Raw genomic sequence first — 23,298 nt, 5'->3', positions numbered from 1 at the left:
TGTCTTCGAAACCAGACTTAATTTTCTTGGGATCTGTATTTTTTCTTCAACGAAGAAATATTTTAGCAGCTCGAAGCACCAATCATCAAGAGCGTATGAGAGAAGTGTGTATTTTTGAAGCAAAGCCTCAGAAATAGTTTGCTGTTTTTCCTTGCAAATGTTCTTCAAGAAGCTAAACTTGGCTTCTTGGTCTTTGAAGATGGGAACTGTGATGTTCTGTCAGCCTTTGCTCCTTCTCCACAGGAAAAACAAATATTAGTAGTACATTGTCTCCAAAAGTGTCCCAAGCTTAAGGCTTATTTGGTGAGTAGTTTACCCAAAAGATTTCTAATTTCAATTTATAAGTCTAACGGAAAACTTCCTAACTTTGACGAGAAATAAGCTGTTTGTGAATGAAAAGTTAAATCTGTTTTAATGGACTTTTATTTACTCATGTTTTAAAAAACATTAATAAGTCATCCGGATTTTCCATAAGGCTGGAGAGTTATGAGGACAGCTGTGTTCATCACTAGATAATGAGTGGTCATTTTGACCCCCCCTCCCCCGCCCTGTCTCACTGAAGAGGTCACATGAGAACAGTAAGAAAAGGCTTTGGATCTTCTGGGCTGCTAAAAGGACAGTTAGTTCTTGAGTCAGTCTGACAAACTGGCCCCACATACTTCTGTCCATCATTCTTATTGCAAAATTTTTAATGTTTTGTAGTTGCTGTTAACTATAATAATAATTATTATTCCTTTTAGAACAGAAAGCCATATTACCCTTATAGATCTTCTTAATTAACCAATCAGATGGAACTGCTTATTTTTGTTGTGGGGAAATATTTAACAAATTTCCACGTGGAGGGCAGGCTACTTAGAGTAGAAACACTAAGGCTCTAGGGGGATGTAGACAGTGACTATAAACAAACGTCATGTGGTGGTGAGTATGCAGGGGGACGAGCAGACAGTAGACAGTGGGTGGGATTCTATTTTAGGTGGGGTGGAGAGGGATGCCCTCCTGATAAAGTGATGTTTGGCCAGAGGCCTGAATGAGGGGGAAGAGTTCCTGCAAACTATGATCCTGGAGACCAGAGCATGGCTGATAAGTTTAAGGAATAGCAAAGAGGGCCTGGGGGCAGGGTTCAGTGAGTGAGGGCAAGAGCGGGAACTGAGGTCAGAGACAGAGGAGGGACCAGATCACGTCAGGGCTGGTAGACAGCAACAAGGACTTTGCTCATATGAGTCAAGGGCAGCCACTGAAAAGTACTGAGCAAAGGAGTAACATGGGGCCATTTATGTTTGAAAAAAATTAAATCTGGCTATTCTGAGGAAACCAGACTGAGGGGAGGGGGTGGCAGGTAAGAATGAAAACAGGGAGACTAGTTAGGAGGCTACTGCTGTAAACCAGATGAAAGAGAATGCAGTTAAGCCTTGAACAGTGGGTTCAAACTTGCACGGGTCCTTTTTTAAAATTGTTTTTGCTTTTTAAAAAAATTTTTTGAAGTTGAATAGATTCACAGTGTTGTGTTGATTTCTGCTGTACAGCGAAGTGACTCAGTTATGCATCAATAAATATCTTCTTTTTCGTATTCTAACTTTAGAATTCTTGATGATGATCCTCTCGATAATGGTGACAGCTCCGAGGGAATGGATGGATGCCCTTGCCTTTGAGAATATGGACAGCTGGAGAGGGAGAGAGATCTCAGCCAGCATTTAAGGCTGAATAGAAGATAAAGAAACAAGAGGGGGCAGGAGTTGCCAGAGAGGCAGGAGGAAAGCTAAGAGAGTGAGTGGATCTTCTTACATGCAGATTGTTTTCAGTAAATCTGTACTATCGTACCACATGATTAGTGGTTGGTCCAATCCGTGGAGGTGGAGCCATGGACAAAGAACGTAGACTGTAAAGTGTGATGCAGAGCTCTGTGTGCACTGAGGGTGTGGGCCCCTGAGTCTTGTGTTGTTCAAGGGTCAACTGTAGTGATGGGCCCAGAGTGATGGCAGTGAAGGCAACAAAAAACAGACAGGTCTAGGTCTATTATGAAGAAAGAGTTGATGAGAATTGCTGGTGGGATGGTTGTGAGGTATGAAAGAAAACAAGTCAGTAATACTGACTCCGAGGCTTTTGGCCTGAGCAGTTGGTAGACTGAAATTTCCATTTGCTGAGATGAGAGAGGAGTGGGTTGACAGTGGGGTAGGTAAGATGGGTTAGTTAAGTTTGGCTGCATATAACTGAAAAACTCAAAACAATGGTGGTCTAAGTAACACAGAAATTTACTCACTTATTTTTTTCACATAAAAGAAGATCCAGAAATAGGCTGTCTTGGGAAGACTTCCTGAGGTTATTGGGGAATTCAGGCTCATTCTAGTTCTTTTCTTGGTTAGCCCCAAGGTGTGATCCTCATCCTCATGGTTTTAAATGGCTGCTAAAACTACAGCCATTATATTTGTATTCCAGGCAGCAAGAAGGAAGAAGAGAAGTGAGAATGTTGTATCCCCTCCCTTTCAAAGAGGCTTCCTAAAAGTCCAAACATTTACCCTTGCATCTCATTGGCTGAAGCGTAGTCTGTATCTGGCTGTATCTGGCTGCAACGGAGTCTGGGAAATGTCCTTTAGCGGTTGTGTGTAACTTCTCGATAAAACTGGGGTTTTGTTACTGGGGCTCTGAATGAATACTAACATAGAGTGCCAGCAGTCTCTTTTCCAGAGTTTGAAGTTTGATTTTGGAAGAAGCAAATTCTAATCTGGCATCATCTAGCCGTGTGACTTTGAACTAAGATTTCATCACTAAGCCTCTATTTCAACTGCAAGAATTAGACTGAATGATTTTTAACTTCCCTTCCAATTATAACTTTGCATGAGTCTTTGACTTTGTCACATAGTAAGGTAAGTATAGTTTTCACAAAGAAATAAGACTTAGAAGAAAATATTACGGTAAGAAGATGTCTATCAAATGTCTTAAAGTGATTTTTGTTGTTGATTCATCTAAAACTTATTCACAGATACAGTTCCATTCTTCTATTTTGAAGAATGCTTTCTTCCTATAGATGATTTTAATACTAGCTCGAAAAGCATATGAATTGCGAAGACTCTTGAGAGTCCCTTGGACTGCAAGGAGATGCAACCAGTCCATTCTAAAGGAGATCAGTCCTGGGTGTTCATTGGAAGGATTGATGCTGAAGCTGAAACTCCAATACTTTGGCCACCTCATGCGGAGAGTTGACTCACTGGAAAAGACCCTGATGCTGGGAGGGATTGGGGGCAGGAGGAGAAGGGGACGACAGAGAATGAGATGGCTGGATGGCATCACCGACTTGATGGACACGAGTTTGAGTTGAACTCCGGGAGTTGGTGATGGACAGGGAGGCCTGGCGTGCTGTGATTCATGGGGTCGCAAGGAGTCGGACACGACTGAGTGACTGAACTGAACTGAACTGAGTGTGCACAGATGAACTTGATATTTACTTTAATAAATTAAATAAAAATATTTATTATGAAAATGTGAATAATCAACTATCTTGTTTCATACTCCATATATATATTTTTGTTGTAGCCTCATTTGCCAACTTTTGGACCTGTTCGGATAATTTAGTACATGTGTTCAAATCCACATACCACTGATCATCTCTCATACATATAGAAAATCTGTGCCTTCAAGGGTGCTACAATTTATAACTGGAAATAGGTATGTAATAAAGGTTTCCCTCATAACTCAATTGGTAAAGAATCCACCTGTAGTGCAGGAGACCCTGGTTCGATTCCTGGGTTGGGAAGATCCTCTAAAGAAGGGATAGGCTACCCACTCCAGTATTTTTGGGCTTCCCTTGTGGCTCAACTGGTAAAGAACCAGCCCGCAATACGGGAGACCTTGATCCCTGGGTTGGGAAGATCCCCTGGAGAAGTAAATGCTACCCACTGCAGTATTCTGGCCTGGAGAATAGTCCCTGGGGTTGCAGAAAGACAGACAGGACTGGGCAACTTTCACTTCACTTTCACTTTCATGTAAGAAGGCGGCTTCCCAGGTGGTGCCAGTGGGGGTGTTTTGAGAGTGGCTTTGCGTGCTGGTGTTCATCTGGGAAGGGAAGCAGCTTATGTGGATAAGGGGCCATTTGTGGTGAGTCTTGGGGATCTGAATGGATTCGGGTGGGAGTGGTCAGCCACAAAGGCATTCTGAATGAAAGGAAAATAAAGGTCAGGCAAAGAGAACGTTCCAGTTCAATTGGAGATGAGGGCCAGTGGCAGGATGGAAAGACCACTGTGTTTAGGTTCTGGCAGCCCTAGGGCTAAACCCCGAATCTGCCACTTGCTAGTTGAAACCTTGGGCAAGTCACTTAACCTGTTTAGGTCTCATTTTCCTCATCTATAATAGGAACTATACCACTTTCTTCATAGGTTGTTATCTGCTTTTAATTTATATACATAGTGTGATCTACAGTAATTATCATAAAAGAAACTAAAACTTCCATAAAGTACTCTGGTACTCTACACTTCCATAAATAACAGACCCCTTCTCCTCAATGGACAACTTGTACTGTCCCTCACAACTTTTCAAGCTGTCAGTTCTTATTGTCCTCATTAGCATCATTTGATGCACATTTTCTATTGAATGATTCTGTTTCCTTATAAATACAGTGATGTGCTGAAAACCAACTTTTTATGGAAAAACAGTTATAATGAAAGAGGAAAGGGTATAACTTAACGACCTGTTAATTGTGGCATCTTTGCTTCCAGAAGCCACCCTTAAGGATGACGAATGCTTTGGGCCACCCAGTGAAAGAAAAGGGAAAGTTGGTTGCTCAGTCACGTCTGACTCTTTGCGACCCCATGGACTGTAGCCAGCCAGACTTCTCTGTCTCTGGAATTCTCCAGGCAAGAATACTGGAGTGGGTAGCCATACTGGAGGGCCACCCAGAGAAAGTTCCAAACTCTAAAACTGCTCTTCTTCCAAACAGTCTCTCCTTTCTCTTCACTCCCATTACCAGGCTTGTCAAATTTCCTTCCTCAATGAAGCTGTGTTCCAGCCACCTCGCCCCATCTCCACCAACCCCTGGCTTGTCAGCATCTCTCCTTGGGATTATCTCCTGACTTGTGTTCCATCACCCACACTTGCTCCTTTCTCAATCCATTTCCACAAACAGAATATTTTCAGAACAGATGTGGTCATGTCAGTCTCCAACCTAAAGTCCTTCATTGATCTTGCATCCAGCCCTTGCCAGCATTTGATATGGTTTATTGTTTTATTTTTAATTTTAATCATTCTAAAGATGTGTATTGGTGTCTCAGTGTGCTTATACTTTGAGTTCCCTAGTTCTGAACATTTTTTCATGACTGACTTTACATCATCATGTTTTCTTCAGTGAAATATTTTGCTCATTTAGAAAATCTGGTTGTTTTCTTTTTTTATTAAGTTGTAAGAGGTCTTTATTCTGAGTACAAGTCATGTGTTGGATAAATAATTTGCAGATATTTTCTCCTGGTCTGTGACTTGTCTTTTCATTCTCTTAACAGCCAGTATCTTTTACAGAGTAAAAATTTTAAATATTTGATGAAATCCTATCTTATGGACTGTACTTTTGACATCATTATCTGATTAGTTTTTTTCTAGAAGTGATAGCTTTGCATTTTTGTCCATTTGTGGTTAATTTTTGCATAGTGTGTGAAATATAGGTTGAGGTTTATTTTTTTACATATGTATGTGCAGCAGTTCTAGCACTGTTTGTTAAAAGACTACTATTTCTCCAGTGAATTACTTTTGTACCTTTGCAAAAGCATATGGCCATGTGTGGGTTCCACAGAATATGAGTATTCTGTTCCATTGACCTATCTATATAATTTTTTTTGCCAATATCACACTGTCTTGATTACTGTAGCTTTATAGTGAATTTTAGAATCAAATAGTGAGTCCTCAGACTTTGTTCTTCTTTTTCAATTTTTTGGCTATTCTAGTTCCTTTCCAAATAAGTTTTAGAATCAGTTTGTTGATTTCTATTTAAAAATCCTGCTAGGATCTCGATTCAAGTTATCTTGAATCTACAGATTAAATTGGGGAGAGTTGACATCTTCACAATATTGAATCTTCCAAACCATGAACATAATATACTTCTTTATTTACTTATTTCTTTGACTTCTTTAATCAGTTTCATAGTTTTTAGCAGATTCTGCATGAATATTTGTTAGATTAATATCTAAGTGTATAATTTCAGTGCTATTATAAACAGTATTTAAAAATTTTCATTTCTAATTGTTTAATAAATGCCAGTGTTTATGAATACAGTGGATTTTTATATATTAATCTTATATCCTGCAACCTCAATGAGCTCATTTATTAGTTCTAGGAGGAATTTGTTTTGGTAGATTCTGTGGAATTTATGTAGATAATCAGGTTTCCAGCCAACAGTTTTAATCTTTCCTTTCCAACCGGTATGCCTTTTTATATACTTATTTTTTTCTTGCCTTACTACACTTGTTAGGACTTCCAGTATGACGTTGAATAGGAATCGTGATGATGGATATCTTTACTGTGTTCTTGATCTTAGCGGGAAAGCATTCAGTCTCTACCACTAACTGTGATGTGCTATGTGCTAAGTCACTTCAGTCATGTTCAACTCTGTGACTCTGTGGACTGTAGCCCTCTAGGCTCCTCTGTCCATGGGCTTCTTCAGGCAGGAATACTGGAGTGGGTTGCCATGCCATCCTCTAGGAGATCTTCCCGACCCAGGGATGAAACCCATGTCTCCTTCACTGGCATGTGGGCACCGCTAGCACCACCTGGGAAGTCCTAAGTGTAATGTTAGCAATAGGTTTTGTTTTTGCTGATGCCCTTGTCTAGTTAAGGAAGTTTATTTCTATTCCTAGTTTAAGTTGTTTTTTATTCTCTAACCATATATGAGTTTATATATAAAACATCACCTTTGGCCCTTTGTGACAATATGGAATATGGAATCCCAATATGGAAACATTGGGATTCTCCAGGTTTTTGTTTGTTTGATTTGATTTTTAAAATAGCATCTTTGAGTTATAAGATGAATTCTGGGGATTCTAGGGACTTCCATGGTGGTCCATTGATTAAGAATCTGCCTTGCAATGCAGGGGACATGGGTTTGATCCCTGGTCAGGGAACTAATAAGATTCAACATGCCTCAGGGAAACTAAACCCATGAACCATAACAAGACAAGCCACAAAACAAGGCCATTGCCAAAACTAGAAAAGCCCATGCACAACAACGAGAAGTCCATGTGCCACAATGAAGTGCCTGTACACTGCAGTCAAGACCCAGCACAGTCAAAATGGGGCTTCCCTTGTGGCTCAGCTGGTAAAGCATCCGCCTGCAATGTGGGAGACCTGGGTTCGATCCCTAGGTTGGGAAGATTCCCTGGAGAAGGGAACGGCTATCCACTGCAGTGTTCTTGTATTCTGGCCTGGAGAATTCCACGAACTGTGTAGACCATGGGGTTGCTTAGAGTCAGACACGACTGAGAGATTTTCACTTCACTTCACCGTCACAATTAAAAACAAGAAAGGGATGGATTCTAGAAATGGTAGGAGAAGTTGAGAATTTCATTAATCATCATCATTACCTCTCATTTTCCAATTGATTTTATCTTTTTCCACCTTCTCATTTAGTTTCCACAGTAGCCTTGGTGGGTCAGGTACTAATACCTTTATTTGACAGGTGTAGTATTGAGGAACCAGGGATGATGACTTGCTTGTGTCCCTCGGCTTGATAACACCAGAGCCACAACCATTATAGAAGCCCTTCTATGGACTGCTCCTAATGAGAGTCTTGAAATGCCGTGAAAAGTCCAGGCTTTGGACACAGGCAGGCAATCTTTTAACTAAATTAAACATTTTTATTGCAGTGAAATTCATATTAACATAAAAGTAGCCATTTAGAAGTGAACAATTCAGTGACATTTAGTACATTCACAGTGCTGTGGGACCACCACCTCTACCTAATGCCAACAGTTTTCATTACCTTGAAAGGAAACCTGTACCCATTAAGCAGATACTACTCACTGGTCCCTCCCCTTAGCCTCTGTCAACCACTACTCTGCCTTTTGTCTCTATGAATTTACCTATTCTGGATATTTCATATAAGTGGACTCATACAAAACATGGCCTTTTGTGTCTGGCTTCTTTCACTTAGCATAATGATTCTGAGGTTTATCCATGCTGTAGTATGTGTTAGTATTTCATCCTTTATATATAAATATATTTTTTCCCAACAATTTGTTTATATGTTCATCTACTGATGAACAGTTGGCTTGTTTTCACAATAGTTTTCTTTTGGGCGTATACCTAGAAGTAGAATTGCTGGGTCATATAGTAATTTCCATGTTTAACATTTTGAGGAATTGTCAAACTGTTTTCCACAGTGGCTAATTTGTGAGTGCTCCACTTTCTCACATCCTTGCCAATGCTTGTTATTTTCTGTTCTTTTTTTTTTAACTTTTAAAATTATAGTTATTCTAATAGATCCAAAATGATATCTTATTGTGGTTTTGATTTGCATTTCCCTAATGACTATCACTTCCCTGGTTGCTCAGTGGTAAAGAATTCGCCCGCAATTCAGGAGACACAGGTTTGTTCCCTGTGTCGGGAAGTTCCCCCAGAGGAAAGTGAAAGTGAAGTCGCTGCTTAGTTGTGTCCAACTCTTTGCGGTCCCATGGACTGTAACCTATCAGGCTCCTCCGACCATGGGATTTTCCAGGCAAGAATGCTGGAGTGGGTTGCCATTTCCTTCTAGAAGGAACATCTCCAGGGGATCTTCCTGACCCAGGGATCAAACCCGGGTCTCCTGCATTGCAGGCAGATGCCTTACCATCTGAGCCACCAGGGAAGGGCATGGCAACCCACTCCAGGATTTCTGCCTGGAGAATCACATGGTTATATGAGCCTGGCAGGCTACAGTCTACAGGGTTGCAAGGAGTCGGCCGCAGCTGAAGTGACTGAGCGCACATGCGCACAGTAACTAACAATATTGAGCATCTTTTCATGCGTGTACTTGTTGGGTCATCTATGTATCTTCTTTGGAGAGACGTCTATTCAGCAGGTCCTTTGCCCATTTTTTTTGGACTGGGTTGTTTTTGTTGTTGAGTTGTAAGAGTTCTTTACATATCCTGGATACTAGACTCTTATCAGTAGTATGATTTGCAAATATTTTTCTCCCATTCTAAAAGTTGTCTTTTGACTAGCTTCATAATGTTCTTTGATTCACAAAAGTTTTTAATTTTGATGAAGTCCAATTTATCTATTTTTTCTTTTGTTTTTGTGTTTTTGGTTTAACACCTAAGAATCCACTGCCAAATCCAAGACCACAAAGATTACCCCTGTGTTTTCTTCTAAGTGTTTTATGGTTTTAGCTCTTATATTTAGGATGTTGATCCATTTTAAGTCACTTTTGGCATATGGTTTGAGACAGGAATCCAGCTTCATTCTTTGGCATGTAGATATCCAGTTATGTAGCACCATTTGTTAAAGAGATTATTCTTTTCTCAATGAGTGGTCTTGGCATTCATGTACAAAATCATTGGCTATAGATGTATGGGAGGCGGACACTTTTGACTGTGAGAACTTTGGCAAGTCACTTAATTTTGAGCTTTTATTTTTCACCTATATAAGATGAAGGATATTCTCCTTTTCTCAGAGTCATCAGGATTAAATAGATTGTATATGGAGACTGTCAGCCATAGTACCTGGCACACAGTAGTTTCCCCAGTAAACGTTAATTCTTCCCTTGCTACAAGAAATAGAGGCAGGGTAAGCAGTGTAACAGCTATCACCTCTACGCCTTATCCTTCCTCCTGGACACAGGAGACCCTAGACATAGAACTCTCTATTTTTGCTGAGTATATGCTTATACCTCCTGGATAAACATGCTGAGGGGGGAGGTCACAGTAGGGTGAAGAAGCACTTAGCTAGAAATGCAGGTCAGTAAAGGAAGTAGTGGTCATTCTTTAATAATTCAATCATGTTGATTTTGCCTGAATCTGTTTTAGGTTCTGGAGTTACAAAGGCAAAAGAGGTTTACAAAGCTCTCAGTCTAGAGGGAGAGACTGATGGGTTATTATAAAGCAGCATAACAAGCTCTAAGATAGAATGAAGTAGAAATTGCGGTGAGAATGTGCAAGAAGAAAATAATTTTAGCTAGAGGATTCAAGAAAGTCTTCTATGGAAAGGTGACACTTGACCTGAGTATTAAATGGTTCACAGGAAGGAGTATGAAGGTGGGCCAAAGGGAAGGTGTTAGCATAGGAAGCACAATATACAAAGCTATGAAGGCATGAGCATATGTCCTGTGTTCTAGGAAATGTAAAATATTGTAAAGTGTTTGAAATATGGGAGAGAGCTAAGAGGTGCTGTGAGAAAATGGTTTGACTTTATTTAGATGGCCACTGGGAGCTGTTAATGAGGCTTAAACAGGGATGTGACATGGTCAGATGTATATTTTAGAGATTTACAGGGAGACCGGTATGTGGAAAATGAATGATTGGGAAGAAGGTAAGGCTAGAGGCAGGAAGTAGAGTTGGTAAGAGATGTATCAGTGAGGAAGAAGGATGGAGAGGTGGTGGCCTGTTAGGTGTATTCATGGTAGATCAGATATGGGAGTGTGGGAGAGGAGGGAGGAACAAAGTCAGAGAAGAAAAAATAATGTTTGTTTTGGCAGATGGATACAGATGGAATTACCTAGTAGACAGTCTGTGTGTTGAGCAGGAACAGTGGCCTGTGGAAAAAAGCACACCTTGTTGCCTGGCCTGCAAAAGGGAGAAGTGAATTTTATTTGTTTTGCTCTTGACAGTTGCACTATTAACAAATTTTATTTTCATACTAAAAGTATAAAGAAAAAAATTAAAATCTGTAATCCTACTACTCTTAAATAACCCCTGCTGAAAGGGAGAGAGGAGGATATATATTGTTAGAAAAAAAATGAATAGTTCAGAGAAGTGTAAAATGAAAAGTACAGGCTTCCCACCCCACCCCACCCCACCCCTCAGTCCTCCATTCCCTTAACCCCTGTTAACACTTTCTTGTGTTTCCTTCTAGGGAAAATAAAACCAAGCATATACCCCCTGGATTCAGTATATCCCCAAAGAGGTCCTGCCACATACTATGTTTAAGTGGTCTGTTCTATTGAGTAGATTAAACTTCTCGTTACTTTGCCAGACTTTCATATCTGTCCTGGTGGGGTGGAGCTGTGAATTCACTGAGGGAAAGGCAGGATCTCCATGTCCCCAGCTCAGGAATGGAAACTGGATCAGCAGTGGGTGCTCAGCAAAGAATAACTAAATGAATTGTTGCTGCATCTTAGAAATCTGAAGTCTTTGTCTGAAGTGCCAGTTGGTTAAGTGACTTCTTCAGCAAATATTTTTCTGAGTTCTGACTAAGTATGCAGTGTTCTGTGTGTGTGTCTGTGGTAAGGAGAGAAGCAAAGGACTCAGTTCCTGGTTCCTGGCCTCACCAAAGGGCAGAACAGGAAAGGCCAGGAATCTTTTTCCAACCCTCCAGCTTTTTGAGAGAGAAACTGAGGTCCAGAATGAGATTCTGATTTTAAAAGCCACATGGTCTATTGGTGACAAAGCTGGCCCTGGCACTTCAGAAGAGTAAGGGAATGGGGAAGGAGCATCTGGTAGTGCATTGGGGGGGAGGGGTGTTGGTGAGCTACTCTGACTCCTTTCTACCCCTTTCTCTCCTGCCATAAAAGTAGCAGAAATCCCCAACTCCAAATCCCTGGATAGAGGCAAAACCTTTGAGGTGCCCTATGCAGCCCATGGCCCTTGGACTGTGCGTGATGGGCGGGACTGGCTGACATACTGTCTCTACGAGAGGCATCATGGCTGGCACAGGAGGAAGAGCGCTGTACTGGGAGTCAGGAAGCCTGGGTTCCAGAGCCAGTTCTGCCACACCCCACCATACTGCTATGGGGCAGTCATATCTTCTCTCCTCTGAATGTGGAGGTGGGCCTAACAAAATTTCTAAGGTCCTTCCTGCTATTATTGCTCTCTAATTGTAAGATGCTATATTTAATCAAGGATAGGAAATCAGACTTTAGGATTCTGTAATTCTAATGTCCTGGTTTTCTAAGAATTCAGGGATGCTACTTGAGGACTCTTACCCTGTGTAGAATCCTATGTTGTGAGACCTGACCTGGGTGTGTAGTAAGAAGGGGCTCCATAAACAGTTTTAAATTGAGACCAAGGCCAAAGAGACCAGACACCTTTCTTCAAAGAGTGAAGAGCCAGGCAGGGTTCTTGAAGTGGGTCCAGATCACCAACAAACAATGAGGAGTGGGGCAGGCAGACATGAAATAGAGACACCATCTCAGAGGCCTGGCTCGAGCCTCCGGTAAACTTAGGTACTCCTGACACAGGGAGTTAACCCCATTTTACCCAGGGGGAAACTGAGGTTCAGAGATGAGAACTGAGTCACTGCTTCCAGTCGCCCAGAGGTCTTGTTCTTCCTCCAGTGTTCTTTCTACACATTGGGCAGGACTTGCTGCAACACTGCTGTCTGTGAGGGAAGCGGGACTGCAGGGGAACCAGGTCCTGATGGACTGCATGGACTACAGCCCACCAGGTTCTTCTGTCTGTGGAATTCTCCAGCCCAGGATCTCCTGGGTGCTCGCTAAAAATCGAGGTTCAGACAGATTCACGGACAGATTCACAGATTCACTTGGGGGTATTTTCTAGTTGGGATCCGGATATCTATTTTTGTTTATCCTTTAACTTTGGAAGGAGATACTCTAGTCTGGTTTCTTTTTGGTGAAAAACACCACAGAAACTGAAACTTAAGTAGTCTGAAAGCCCTGGGTTGGGGTCCCAGTTCGCTGCTGACCCGCTGAGGAATCTGTGGGAGCAGGTTGTATTCTGCAAGAAAACTTTGAAAGCACTTTTACTTCCACTGCCTCCACGTTAGCAGTTTTTGCGGGTCCCATTTGACCAGGAGAAAACTGACGCTGGAGGAGGGAAGAAGGGTCTTGTCTCAGCATCTGGGAGAGGCGAAGAAGAGACAGGTTGATCGGCTCTCCTGATACCGAATGCCTCTCGTCCCCCTGGCTGGCCCAGCCCCGACTACCAAGCCCAGGCTTTGCAGCCCGCGGCGCCGCCCCGCGGGCTATCCCTGATCCGCCGCAGGCGGAGGAGGGCCCGGGCAGCACCCAGCGCCACCGGCCGCCGCCTGTCAAACCCTCCGGCCTGCCTCGCGCGCTGCTGGCCCTGGCCCGTAGCCGCGGAGGCCCCGCCCTCGCGCCGCGATTGGCCTCGGCGGGGCGGCCGCAGCGAGTTAGTGGCTGGAGAGGCTGTCAGGCAGGCTGCGGCCCCGCCCCTACCTCCGGGATGCCGCCCCGCTGGACACTGCGGCTGCGGGGGCTGCCGCGCCAGTGGAGGCGCGCCGAGCCGTGCGCCCCGCGAGCGAGCTGTAGCAGCCGCTGCGAGGTGAGTGGGGGCGAGGTGGGAGGGGGGGCGGCCCGGGCAGGGGGAGGGCGCTCGGCCGACAGCCAAGGCTGGTGTCCCAGGAACGGTGAATTGGGGAGTTTTGGGATCGCTCGGGGAGCACGAAGGGAAAGGAGAGTTTGGGGCCCCGGCTCCGTTTTCCAGGAGGGATGATGGAAGGCCCAAGGCTCTGTGGAGAGGCACCCAGCGCGCGCGCATGGTGAGCGTGAGACTGTGCAGCTACTAGTGTTTCTGAGAGTCTGAGCTGGTGAATGAAAGTAGAATGTATGGCACGTCTTGTCCCCGAGTGTGCACTTGCGGGGTGTGTTTGGTGTGCGCGGGAGCGGGAGTGCATGGGCTGTCGACTTTTTGCAGGTTTGCACGCGCGATCGGTTCGTTTTCTCAGCTGCGTGTGGGAGTGTGCGTCTCGGTGAGTGTATGGGTTCACGTTGCGGGAGTGAGCACACATCTTCCGACTCCCATTTTCGCAGCTTGTGTGATGGTGGTATCTCACAGGGTCTGCCCGCGGGCCTGCGGGCGCGTAGTCAGCTGTCCCTGCGCTCAGCCGGATCCCAGAGTGCCCACGAGGCGAGGTGTGCAGCCCGTGACCCATTCCGAGCAGTCTCCGCGGCTTTGCCAGGACCCTGCTCCGGGAATCTCTGCCGTCAGCTCTGTGTCCCACTGGGTGACGCGCACAGGCGCTCTCTTCTCCAGGCCTCAGTTTCCCCATTCGTCCAGAGGACTGGATGGGGGCAGATTGGGTAGCTGGGCCCTCCACGAGTCAGGGAAGGACATGCTAGATGTTCCTGAGCCCTGGAGGGGACTTTTCCGTGGATCAGGTAGGTTTGTCACGTTAGGGTGAGTGTGGTGGCGCGAAGGAGGAATAAGCGGAGGGATGGTGACCTGCTAAAACGTCGCCCCCTGGACCAGAAGGGGATCGCTCCGCTCATTCTGACGCGCCTGTGCTTTCTCCCCTCCGCAGAAGCCGGGCACGACCCCCAGCGGTGCGCCCCGCCCCGGCGCCATGCACTGCGAAGTGGCCGAGGCGCACTCAGACAAGAGGCCGAAGGAGGCCCCCGGCGCTCCAGGTCCCGGCCGGGGGCCCGCTGGCCCTGGCCCGCACATGGCCTTCAGGGTCACCGTGAGCGGCGGGGGCTGCGGGGATGGGGGTCCGCGTGACTTGCTGCCCCGGCCTCCCGCGCCACCGCGCGCCCACGACCTCCTCCGGCCCCGGAGTCCCCGAGACTACGGTCCGTCCAAGGCCTCCGCCGCCGCCTCCGGGAAGGGTAAGTATGGCCCCGCCGACGTGCCTGGCCACGGGCGTGGAGAGATTCGGGTAGTCTGATTCCACCGCAGGCCTTTGTAGGAATCTTCCCAAGCACTTGGTAGAACTTTCTCCAGAGTTCCATCAGTTTTCTCTCAAGTTGTTTGGGACTCGCTTGTCATTCTGAAACAGTGACTGTTTAGGAGGCACCTAATTTAAACTCAGTAGAGTTGGACACGACTGAGAGACTGAACTGAAGCCTATTTGGGAGGGAGATATGTGTTTAGAAAGCTCAGATTACATAATTTTGCTTCTGTATGTTTCTGATAAAAGTTGTGTGAAATTTGTCAAAACCTTATTATAAATTAGGATGAGAAGCAACTCAAGTATGTCTGTCTCTGAACCTGCTAACGGCATACTTTGACGTATTCCAGTCTTCCTCAGTAACAAAAACCAGAAGCCTTCAGCCAGACCCCTCCCCTGTTGGGACCTCAGTTTCCCGATCTGTCAAGTAAGGAATTAATTATACCAGATGATTTCTGGATTCCTGATGGAAAATTTTATGAATCTGTAGTCTAGCCTGAGTGAAGTCCTGACTTTAACAATGACTGTTATGTACTTGATGCTTCAGAAGCATAGTCTTAGGTCAAAAGTTAGTTTGTAATACCCTTCCTCTACTCAGTGAGGCTGGTGGGTATAAGGTGCAGGCTCCAGTATAATTAATGGGTCAAAGTCAGTGATGAGGCTGGATTCTCATGAACACGTTCTTCTCATCACAGTTAATTATTATTGAGCCATTATTTATAAGTTTCACACTGACAGATAATTAACCAGAAATTGGGGAAATTGTTGAGGCACTATATCTTTCCCCTTATCTACTTTTTTTCCCTGGGAAAAACCTAAGCTTTGGTTGTTCATTATTTCATTGTTTGGGACCTCTTGGTTCTATTTCTAGCTGATTCTTAAGGAAGACAAAAAGTTTGTTTTATGGCTCTATAGGCATCATTACTTTAGCATCAATTGGCAACTTAGAAATGGTAAGGTGGCTTACTTTTAGGGATGAGAGCTCCTTTAGGGTAAAAAAAAAAAAAACAACTCTCTAATTCATAGACTGGTAAAGTGAAATAAACATAAATGCTTTTCGCTTTTTAATGAAAATACCTGACTTTGTAGGACAGCACTATTTCTTGTCTTTTGTTTTAAATTCAGTCTCTTCTCCAAGAGATAGAGGTCATTTTTAAAGGATATAGAGGAAAACGCTTTAGAATATTATCGTTGGAATACACACATGAGGTTCCCTTTTACTAGGAAGAGAGGAGGGCTGTGCAGCAAGACATGAGTAATATTTGCAGCCTGAGCTCCCTTACTTGCCCCCCTCCTGTAGACAATCCTCCCTTAAATAGATACCCTCTTGCAACATTTTGTGTTTAAAAAATAATAGCTGTCAACTGAAGATCTCAGTTCTCTGAAGACCTAATAAATTGCTCTCCCAAACATAGCGTTTGTTCCAAGCCCTGGTTAGAGACCTTTCATGTGGATGCATTCATTGTGTACAACTTTCTGACGTCCAAAGCTGTGGTTAGAGACCTTTCATGTGTATACATTAGTTATGTACAATCTTCTGACATCCATTCTCCTAAACCCCAGTTATTTTTATCCGCATTTTAGACATGCCCCCAGTGTCTAAAATATGAGATCTTTAAATCAGGATTGTGTTTGGAAAGGGCAGAGGAGGGTAAAAGAATGGGAGGAAGCACCTCTTTCTTTGTACCTTAAGATGGTTGTACTGATTAAGCTTTTTGTAAGAGGCTTCTGTTTTCTTCACAGCCTCCAGTGAGGCTGGTGGGGGTCAGATTTGTCATACCCATTTAAAAGATGAGGCAACTGAGGCCTGCAGGGTGGGGGTCTCTGGCCAGCCCATAGCTTATGGACCTAGGCTTGAAGAGCCTTCCAACTCGGCTTCTGTCTTTCTAGGCAAATTTTTTCCCTATTGTCAAGCTACACGGTGGCCTGAGAGAAAATCAGAGCTGGGCAACCTTCTCAAAGAGGCCATAAAAGAAACCTTCTTGCTGCCCCTATTCCCACCCAGATACTCCCTAGACCTCATAACCCTTTGAATATTTGTTGTCTAGCTCCAAGTCTCAGGCTTACTGGAAACAGAAGACAAGAATACCAACTGAAAAATATTTATTGACCGTGCTAGAAATTGTAAGACCCTGCCATCCAGGATCCGTGGGACTAGGGGAAGTTATTTCCTTCTCTGAGCCTTAGTTTCCTCATTTGTAAATCTACTGTGAGACAGAAAGACTGAGGAGAGTATTAGTGACATATGGTGTCAAAGGCCCACCTCAGTGCATGGTTATTTTGGAGACGGCTCTTGTGATGTGTTTAATGTTCTTCAGTTCAGTTCAGTTCAGTTCGGTCGCTCAGTCGTGTCCGATTCTTTGCGACCCCATGAATCACAGCACGCCAGGCCTCCCTGTCCATCACCAACTCCCAGAGTTCACTCAAACTCGTGTCCACAACCGCTGGTTTTTCATTTGCACGAGAGGTAATAATGCTTCCTTCCCGAGGGAAAATGAAACAGTTGTAAGAATATGAACTAAAAAGGAACAAGGGTTCACACTTATTAATCCGTGTAGGGCACCGTTATGGTAGCTGTATTTAAGACAAAGAGGGTAGGGCAAGGAGGGAGAAAGGTTTGATTTTTTTTAAATTGTGGACTTTCACGACTTTTAACTGGTGTCCTAGCCAGAGGAAGCTGAGAGGAGCCAAGCTTCAGGTCTTTTGTGGCCAGTGCTGCCCGGTGACCGGAGAGACGACAGTATTGCTTGGTTTGGAATCAGGTTTCAGATGCTCTGCCTTCTTGTTTCTCAGACAGACCCTAAACTGAGGCGGGGCGTGAGCTCTCGAACCCAGCAGCTTATCGGTAAATGTCAGGGTCTTCTGCATTTCCAGATCTGGAGTTAGGAGGCACTGGGGATGGTGCAACGTCATGGACTAACATTGTCATCATTTACAATAAGAATCACGATCTGTTTATGGCAGAGTCCCGTTTATCCAGATTCCAAACAGCTGAAAAGGCCAAATTACCAGATGCTGCGCTTTTTCTTTCTTTTTATTAAACACCCAACACTCTGCTTGTGGAAGTTCTGACAAGGAGAGAAGGTGAACATCTGGACTGTATGGAGGCGGTCAGCTTTGTGGCGCTGACTCGGCGAAGCTCGTTCTCTGTGCAGTTTTCAGCGTGTCCTGCACGCGTTCTCTCATCAGCCTTCATGCCAGCTGAGCCCTGCCTGCCTCGTGGGCTGTGCCGAGGGGACAGATGGAAAAGCGCTTTGCAGTTTGTATCTGCAGGCAGATCCTAGCCCTTACTACTGTGATTCCCATTTTATAGATGAAGACATTAAGGTTCAAGGATGTGCTTAAGGCTACAGACAGTAAGTGGCAGTTTCTAAGGCTTCCCATTCCACAGCTAGTGCCTTCTATGTGTGTGTGTTGGTGGCTGAGAGCTGGCGTTCATGACGGCTTCCCAAACGTTCCCAGAGAATTTAAACTATTTTTGCTGTTGGTATTTCTTCTGTCTCGAATCTTTGGAATTTGGTAACGAGTATCTGTGCCATCGTTAGAAAACTTCTTAGTTTACCAAATGATTCTGTTTGACCAGAATTGCTGCTCTCAGACCAAACCAGATAATGAGCTTACTATTTAATTCTCAGCAACTCACTGGAACCTTTTCACTGTGTGCTGAGTCTGGACACAGCCTAGCAAATAAAAAGGAGGCTGATGATCATGACAAATGTGGACCCTGCCGTTAGTAAACAGCCATCATACTGTGGCTAAAATTTCCCAAAGTAGTCAATCTTGTAACTTAAAGAAAAAGTATATGTATTTTTTCTTTAAAAATGAAAACAAAGAAGGAATACAGTTGTAGGTTGTGTGCAGGCGCATTAGGGAATGGAGGTGGAGAGTAAGACATGACAGTTTTGGTTGGCATTACCTCGTAAAGTTTCTTCATTTGAATCAGAAGCCACTGTGATGTTCTGGGGAGGTTTTGGAGACGCCAGCGCATCCATAATAGAAAGGTATGAGTTATTTTGAAAGCATTTACCCCCTCCGGCTCTAGTGGGCAATTTGCTTGCATTTCATCCATTTTAAAGTGCTGGTCCTGTGATCCGGAAATAATCAGATCCAAATTTCTTCAGTGCTTGAGGTTTCAAAAAAGGGGGAGAAAAACCTGCTGGCCAAATGTCAGGCTCAGTGAGACAAAGAGAAACATGTATATGTGTGGGTATACAAATAAGATAGGAACATGTTGCGTCTACAGTCAGAAGAATTATGTATCCGACAAATCGTTTATAGATGTGTAGCGGAAATGCAATTCCCAAAGATTCCCAAAGAATCTTGGGTGGCTAGAATTTCTCTTCTCTTTCTGCCTCCCAAGCTCTGTAGAAGCTGCTAAGACCTGGAGTGCAAAATGGAAAGGGAACCAGCACATGAGATCGTAACTTACTTAGGCTTCCTTATTGCTGACTCGTTTACCTTTAGAGCTCAGCTGGGCTGAGGTCTCAGGACTGTCTCAGCTGTGGAATTATATCAGTAGGCTACGTTGCTCCACCTCTGATTTAAAAACATGTTTCTTTATACACCATGGTTTTCCTTCACACATCTCCTTCAGAAAAAAACCAAAACTCACCCCATCTTTAAGTTCTTCATCTCCCTGCGTTACAGTTGCGTGAGAAGCTAGTGAGCCAGCACACTTATTTTTACAGTGCGTTAAAATCCCATTACAGGCATAAGTGCACAATGAATCATTTAAAAAAATATATTCTTATGTTCTTTGTTCTGAATGTTGCATAATTATCATCATTTTCTTCGGTTTTATTTTGTGGAGTTTGGCAAGCATCCTAGAAAAGGGGAGAAACTAAAGTTTGGAATGGGGTTTTCCATCCTTTTTTGGATAGGAATAGGAAAAAAACCCAAACAAATAAATACCAACTTTATTTGTAAATTGACCAGTCACTAACTGGGACTTTTGTGTAGGGAAGATAATTTCCCTTCTTTCTCTCAATTTTCCTAGAAAAGAAATTCTCTGTTTTGAAGCGGATATGGTATTACTTCAACAACTTCACCTTATATCTATGATTATATTAAAAGTTAAATTAGAATGTGTGGTTTGCTAGTTTTTTTTCCCTAATACAGATTTTAGTTGCAGTTAATCTGGACCTGGAGGCTTGTGTTGTTTCTTCTGGTAGGGGGTAGTTTGTTTTTGTGTTTAAAGAAACAAAGACATTCAGTTCAAGGGGGAGAAGAAATGAAACAAATTCTGCCCTGGGCTTTGAGAAATTCAACTGCAACATGCAGAAAGCCCAGCTGTGATACCGGGGCCAGGAGAAAAGAGCAAACTCCTGAAATATTTGTGCTGCTCGCCTTCCCTGTGCTAATGATTCTAGCAGTTTAAAAACGGACTTCTTGTTTATCAACAGCCGCTGCCCGACTTAATAGTTTACAATGAAAAAAAAAAATGCTTTCAGCATCAGAAGCAAAGTCCGGGACTGATAGCTGAGTTACTGAGTTAAGGGAAGCAGAAAAGAGTTGGTGGGGAAAGTTTTGTGGCTGCTTTGGTGTCCTAAAGCCTTATAAGAAACTGAAAGAAAACAGAGGCCTGGGGTGGGATGGGGTGGAAAAAATACAACACTGACCCAGTGGTCTTTTACTTTAAAGTCACTTGAAGCATCTGTTTTCTTCTTTTCTCCATCATCCCCTTAACTCTAAAGGGTTATTCCTTCAGAAGGTTTCCGATGGATCGAGGCGGATTGTGTTAGCATTACGAGCTGTGTTTTTAAAGTCAGCATTGGAGTCAGATGCACTGAGAGGAGCCTTCAGTCCGTTCACTGAATAATGCATTTCCTGTATGGCCTGAATTTTTTTGGTGGTTATGGTTGGCCCTGTCTGGAGTAAACACATGCACCATTGTACAGACTCAATGCATGTGGGCCCAGCCCTTGGCTCTGAGCCTTGGTTTCCCCATCTGTAAAATGGGAAGCACTTGTTTGGGATGACCTATAGTCCCTTCCTGCTCCGTTGCTCCAGGATTCCACTTGAACTTGGCTGGGGCAGCTGGGAAGGATATAGAGTACAGAAAAAGGTCTGGTTCTTGACTTGACCTCTTCTTGGAACTCTTGACTCTTGAAACTGACCACAGAAGGAACCAGAAGAGGAAGAGATGTCAACTAACCTTTACTGAGCATCTACTCTGTGCCAGGTCAGGCAGTTCGTCGCTGTCATTGCATTTAATAAAGCCCAGTAACCCTATGAGAAAAGGAGGCATTATTCTGAATTTACAGATCAGGGAAATGAGGCTTGGAAAAGTTGAGCAATTTGTCTAAACAGTGAGCTCCATATTTAATTTGCAGTGACTCACTGTACAGAAAGTAGGTAGTAGAGCCTGGGATTTGAACCCAGCTCCGTCTGACAGCAAAGCCGGTGCTTTCCCCCTAAAGCAGGGGTCCTCACCCTCCAGGATCTAACACCTGATGATCTGAGGTGGAGCTGATGTGATAATAATAGAAATAATGTGCACAATACATGTAATGCACTTGAATCATTGCCAAACCACCCCACATTTCTCCTGGTCCGTGGAAAAATCATCTTCCACGAGACAGGTCCCTGGTGTCAAAAAGGTTGGGGACCGCTACTCTAGAGCACAGAGCTTTCAACTACAGCTTTTAAAACCCATGCAGCGGCTAAGAGTAACAGTGGTTCTAGTGTGTGTCTCCAAACCCTGGGGGACATCAGTGGAAGGCCACAGGCAGGTCCACACAACCAGTCCCTCGGGCAGACTGCAGTCTCAGCTCATAGGCTGGGGTGTGACTTTAAGGGGATACTCTGCCTCCACTGGGGCTCTCCCAACTACTCTCTGCTGCAGAAATGGGGAAAGGACAGTGGCTCCCAGTTGTGACATGGGGGTCCTCAGGCAAGGAGCCTGAGACTGGAGGGCCCCTGGGAGCAGACCCCTCTCAGAAGCAGCACACACCCCCCACTGGTTACTGCAGGTTCAAGTCCCTGTTTGAGCCTGTCATACAGTGGGAGCTCTGTTGCCCAGGCCCTGGCTGTGATCTCCCTTCTGCTGGTAATGAAGACTTCAGTGTGAAGAGAATTCCTCATGATTCCACTACACTTGGTGTGTAGAATGCATGCTTCACTGGGCATGATGGCTGGAGATCTATTAACTAATTATTTCTTATTAAACGCCTGGTGGGATGAAGAAAGGCTTGTGGGGGAGAGCAAGCCAGGGATCAGAGTGAACTAGAGTTTGTGGGAAATGGGTCTTTTGTGTCAAATGATGAATGAATCAAATGCCCCTCTCTGGAAGGAAGAGGTCCCACTGCTGGCTTGGGTCTGTGGCCTTGCACGGGAGTGTGTGTGTGTGTTTGTGAGAGTGTATGTGAACGTGGACATTCTCCAGGGGTCCTATTTTTTCTCAAGTGGAAATTGTAGGAGGCTTCAGGCTTGCTCAAAGCTCCTTTGCCTTAGATGTTGACCCTGGGTCTCAAAGCGAGAGCCGGAAGAGGTGTCAAGGATGGCCTGGTTGCCTTGTGGCTCAGCCTCTTCCTATTTATGTCTATTTTAGCAACCAGATTACTGTTTTAAATGTTGTTGCTTTTGTTTTTAAGTAACAGGTTTGATGGCAAAGCTTTAGCAAGAAACCAGGGAGTATTATAAACTCGGCTTTAAAAACACAGATCCCATTTGCTGTTTTAAGCTCTCCGGAGGGCTGGAGATTGGGTTTATTTTGGAACGTTGTTGGACTATATGAATTACTTCTCTGAGGCTTGGGTATTTAATACCTAATAGAAGTTTGTATAAGAGTTGATGATGTATTTTGCCGACTTTCCAACCCTGTAAATAAATTACACGTGCCGGCAGAGGCTGCCAGGATCCACTGTGTCAATTGAAGCTTAATTTTTATCCCAAACCACTTAATACTTTTGTCCTAGCGAGTAGAGAAAGTTCCCGGGGTTTTGCCCAGCAGCGGGCCCGTTCCAAGACATAGACGGCTTCACCAGCCTGCGAATAGGGCTCTGTGGATTCACCGATCTTGACACAGTTTTCAGTGGTTAAGTAGCTTCAACCCTCTCAAGTCCAACCCTCCAGGCAGAGAATGATAATATAATTTTAAGTGTATCGTAAAAATGAAACCCAATCACTTCCATTCCCCATACCTGTCTTGCTCCCCTTCTCTCTGGAGAAAACGGCTGTAATTGTGTGTTTAATCTCAAGACCGCCGTGCATTTTATCTTATTTGAGTGCAAAGCCCAGGTAATAACGTTGGCATTTCCAACGCGAAACAAAATAGGGTTTCTAATTTGGAGACACTATTAAATATTTCATGCTTCAACCAAACTCAATTCTTTTTTCCTATAATAAGTTTAAATATTAATTCTCTGGAATGTCAGATGCCTAAAGCTAGGCATTTAGTGATCTGCAGTTTCAAGTATCTCGAAGAAGGTTTATGAAACAGGATATTTCACTGGGAGGGATGAGTAGTGTGTTTCAGAGATATCTGAATTCAAGGCAGCGTCTTCTGATTTACTTTTTAAAGGGAAAAGGTCGTAAAATAAGTTGCTT

The 23,298-nt window shown here is 44.0% G+C and overlaps 1 protein-coding gene across 1 annotated transcript in view; it reads left to right on the top strand.

Moving 5' to 3' along the window:
- Positions 1 to 13,307: 13,307 nt before the first annotated feature.
- Positions 13,308 to 23,298, top strand: part of GLIS1 (GLIS family zinc finger 1) — a 249,206-nt gene continuing 239,215 nt past the window's right edge. The window contains exons 1-2 of the mRNA XM_055403714.2: positions 13,308 to 13,406; positions 14,386 to 14,689. Of these exons, the coding sequence (XP_055259689.2) occupies positions 13,308 to 13,406; positions 14,386 to 14,689 (403 nt within the window). The remainder of the gene's footprint in view (positions 13,407 to 14,385; positions 14,690 to 23,298) is intronic.

This window comes from Moschus berezovskii, chromosome 4 (genome assembly GCF_049115385.1).
Source record: "Moschus berezovskii isolate FMDL1 chromosome 4, NW_MosBer_1.0, whole genome shotgun sequence".
In the NCBI taxonomy this organism is placed as follows: domain Eukaryota; kingdom Metazoa; phylum Chordata; class Mammalia; order Artiodactyla; family Moschidae; genus Moschus; species Moschus berezovskii.
This window is presented reverse-complemented; position numbering and strand designations above follow the sequence as displayed.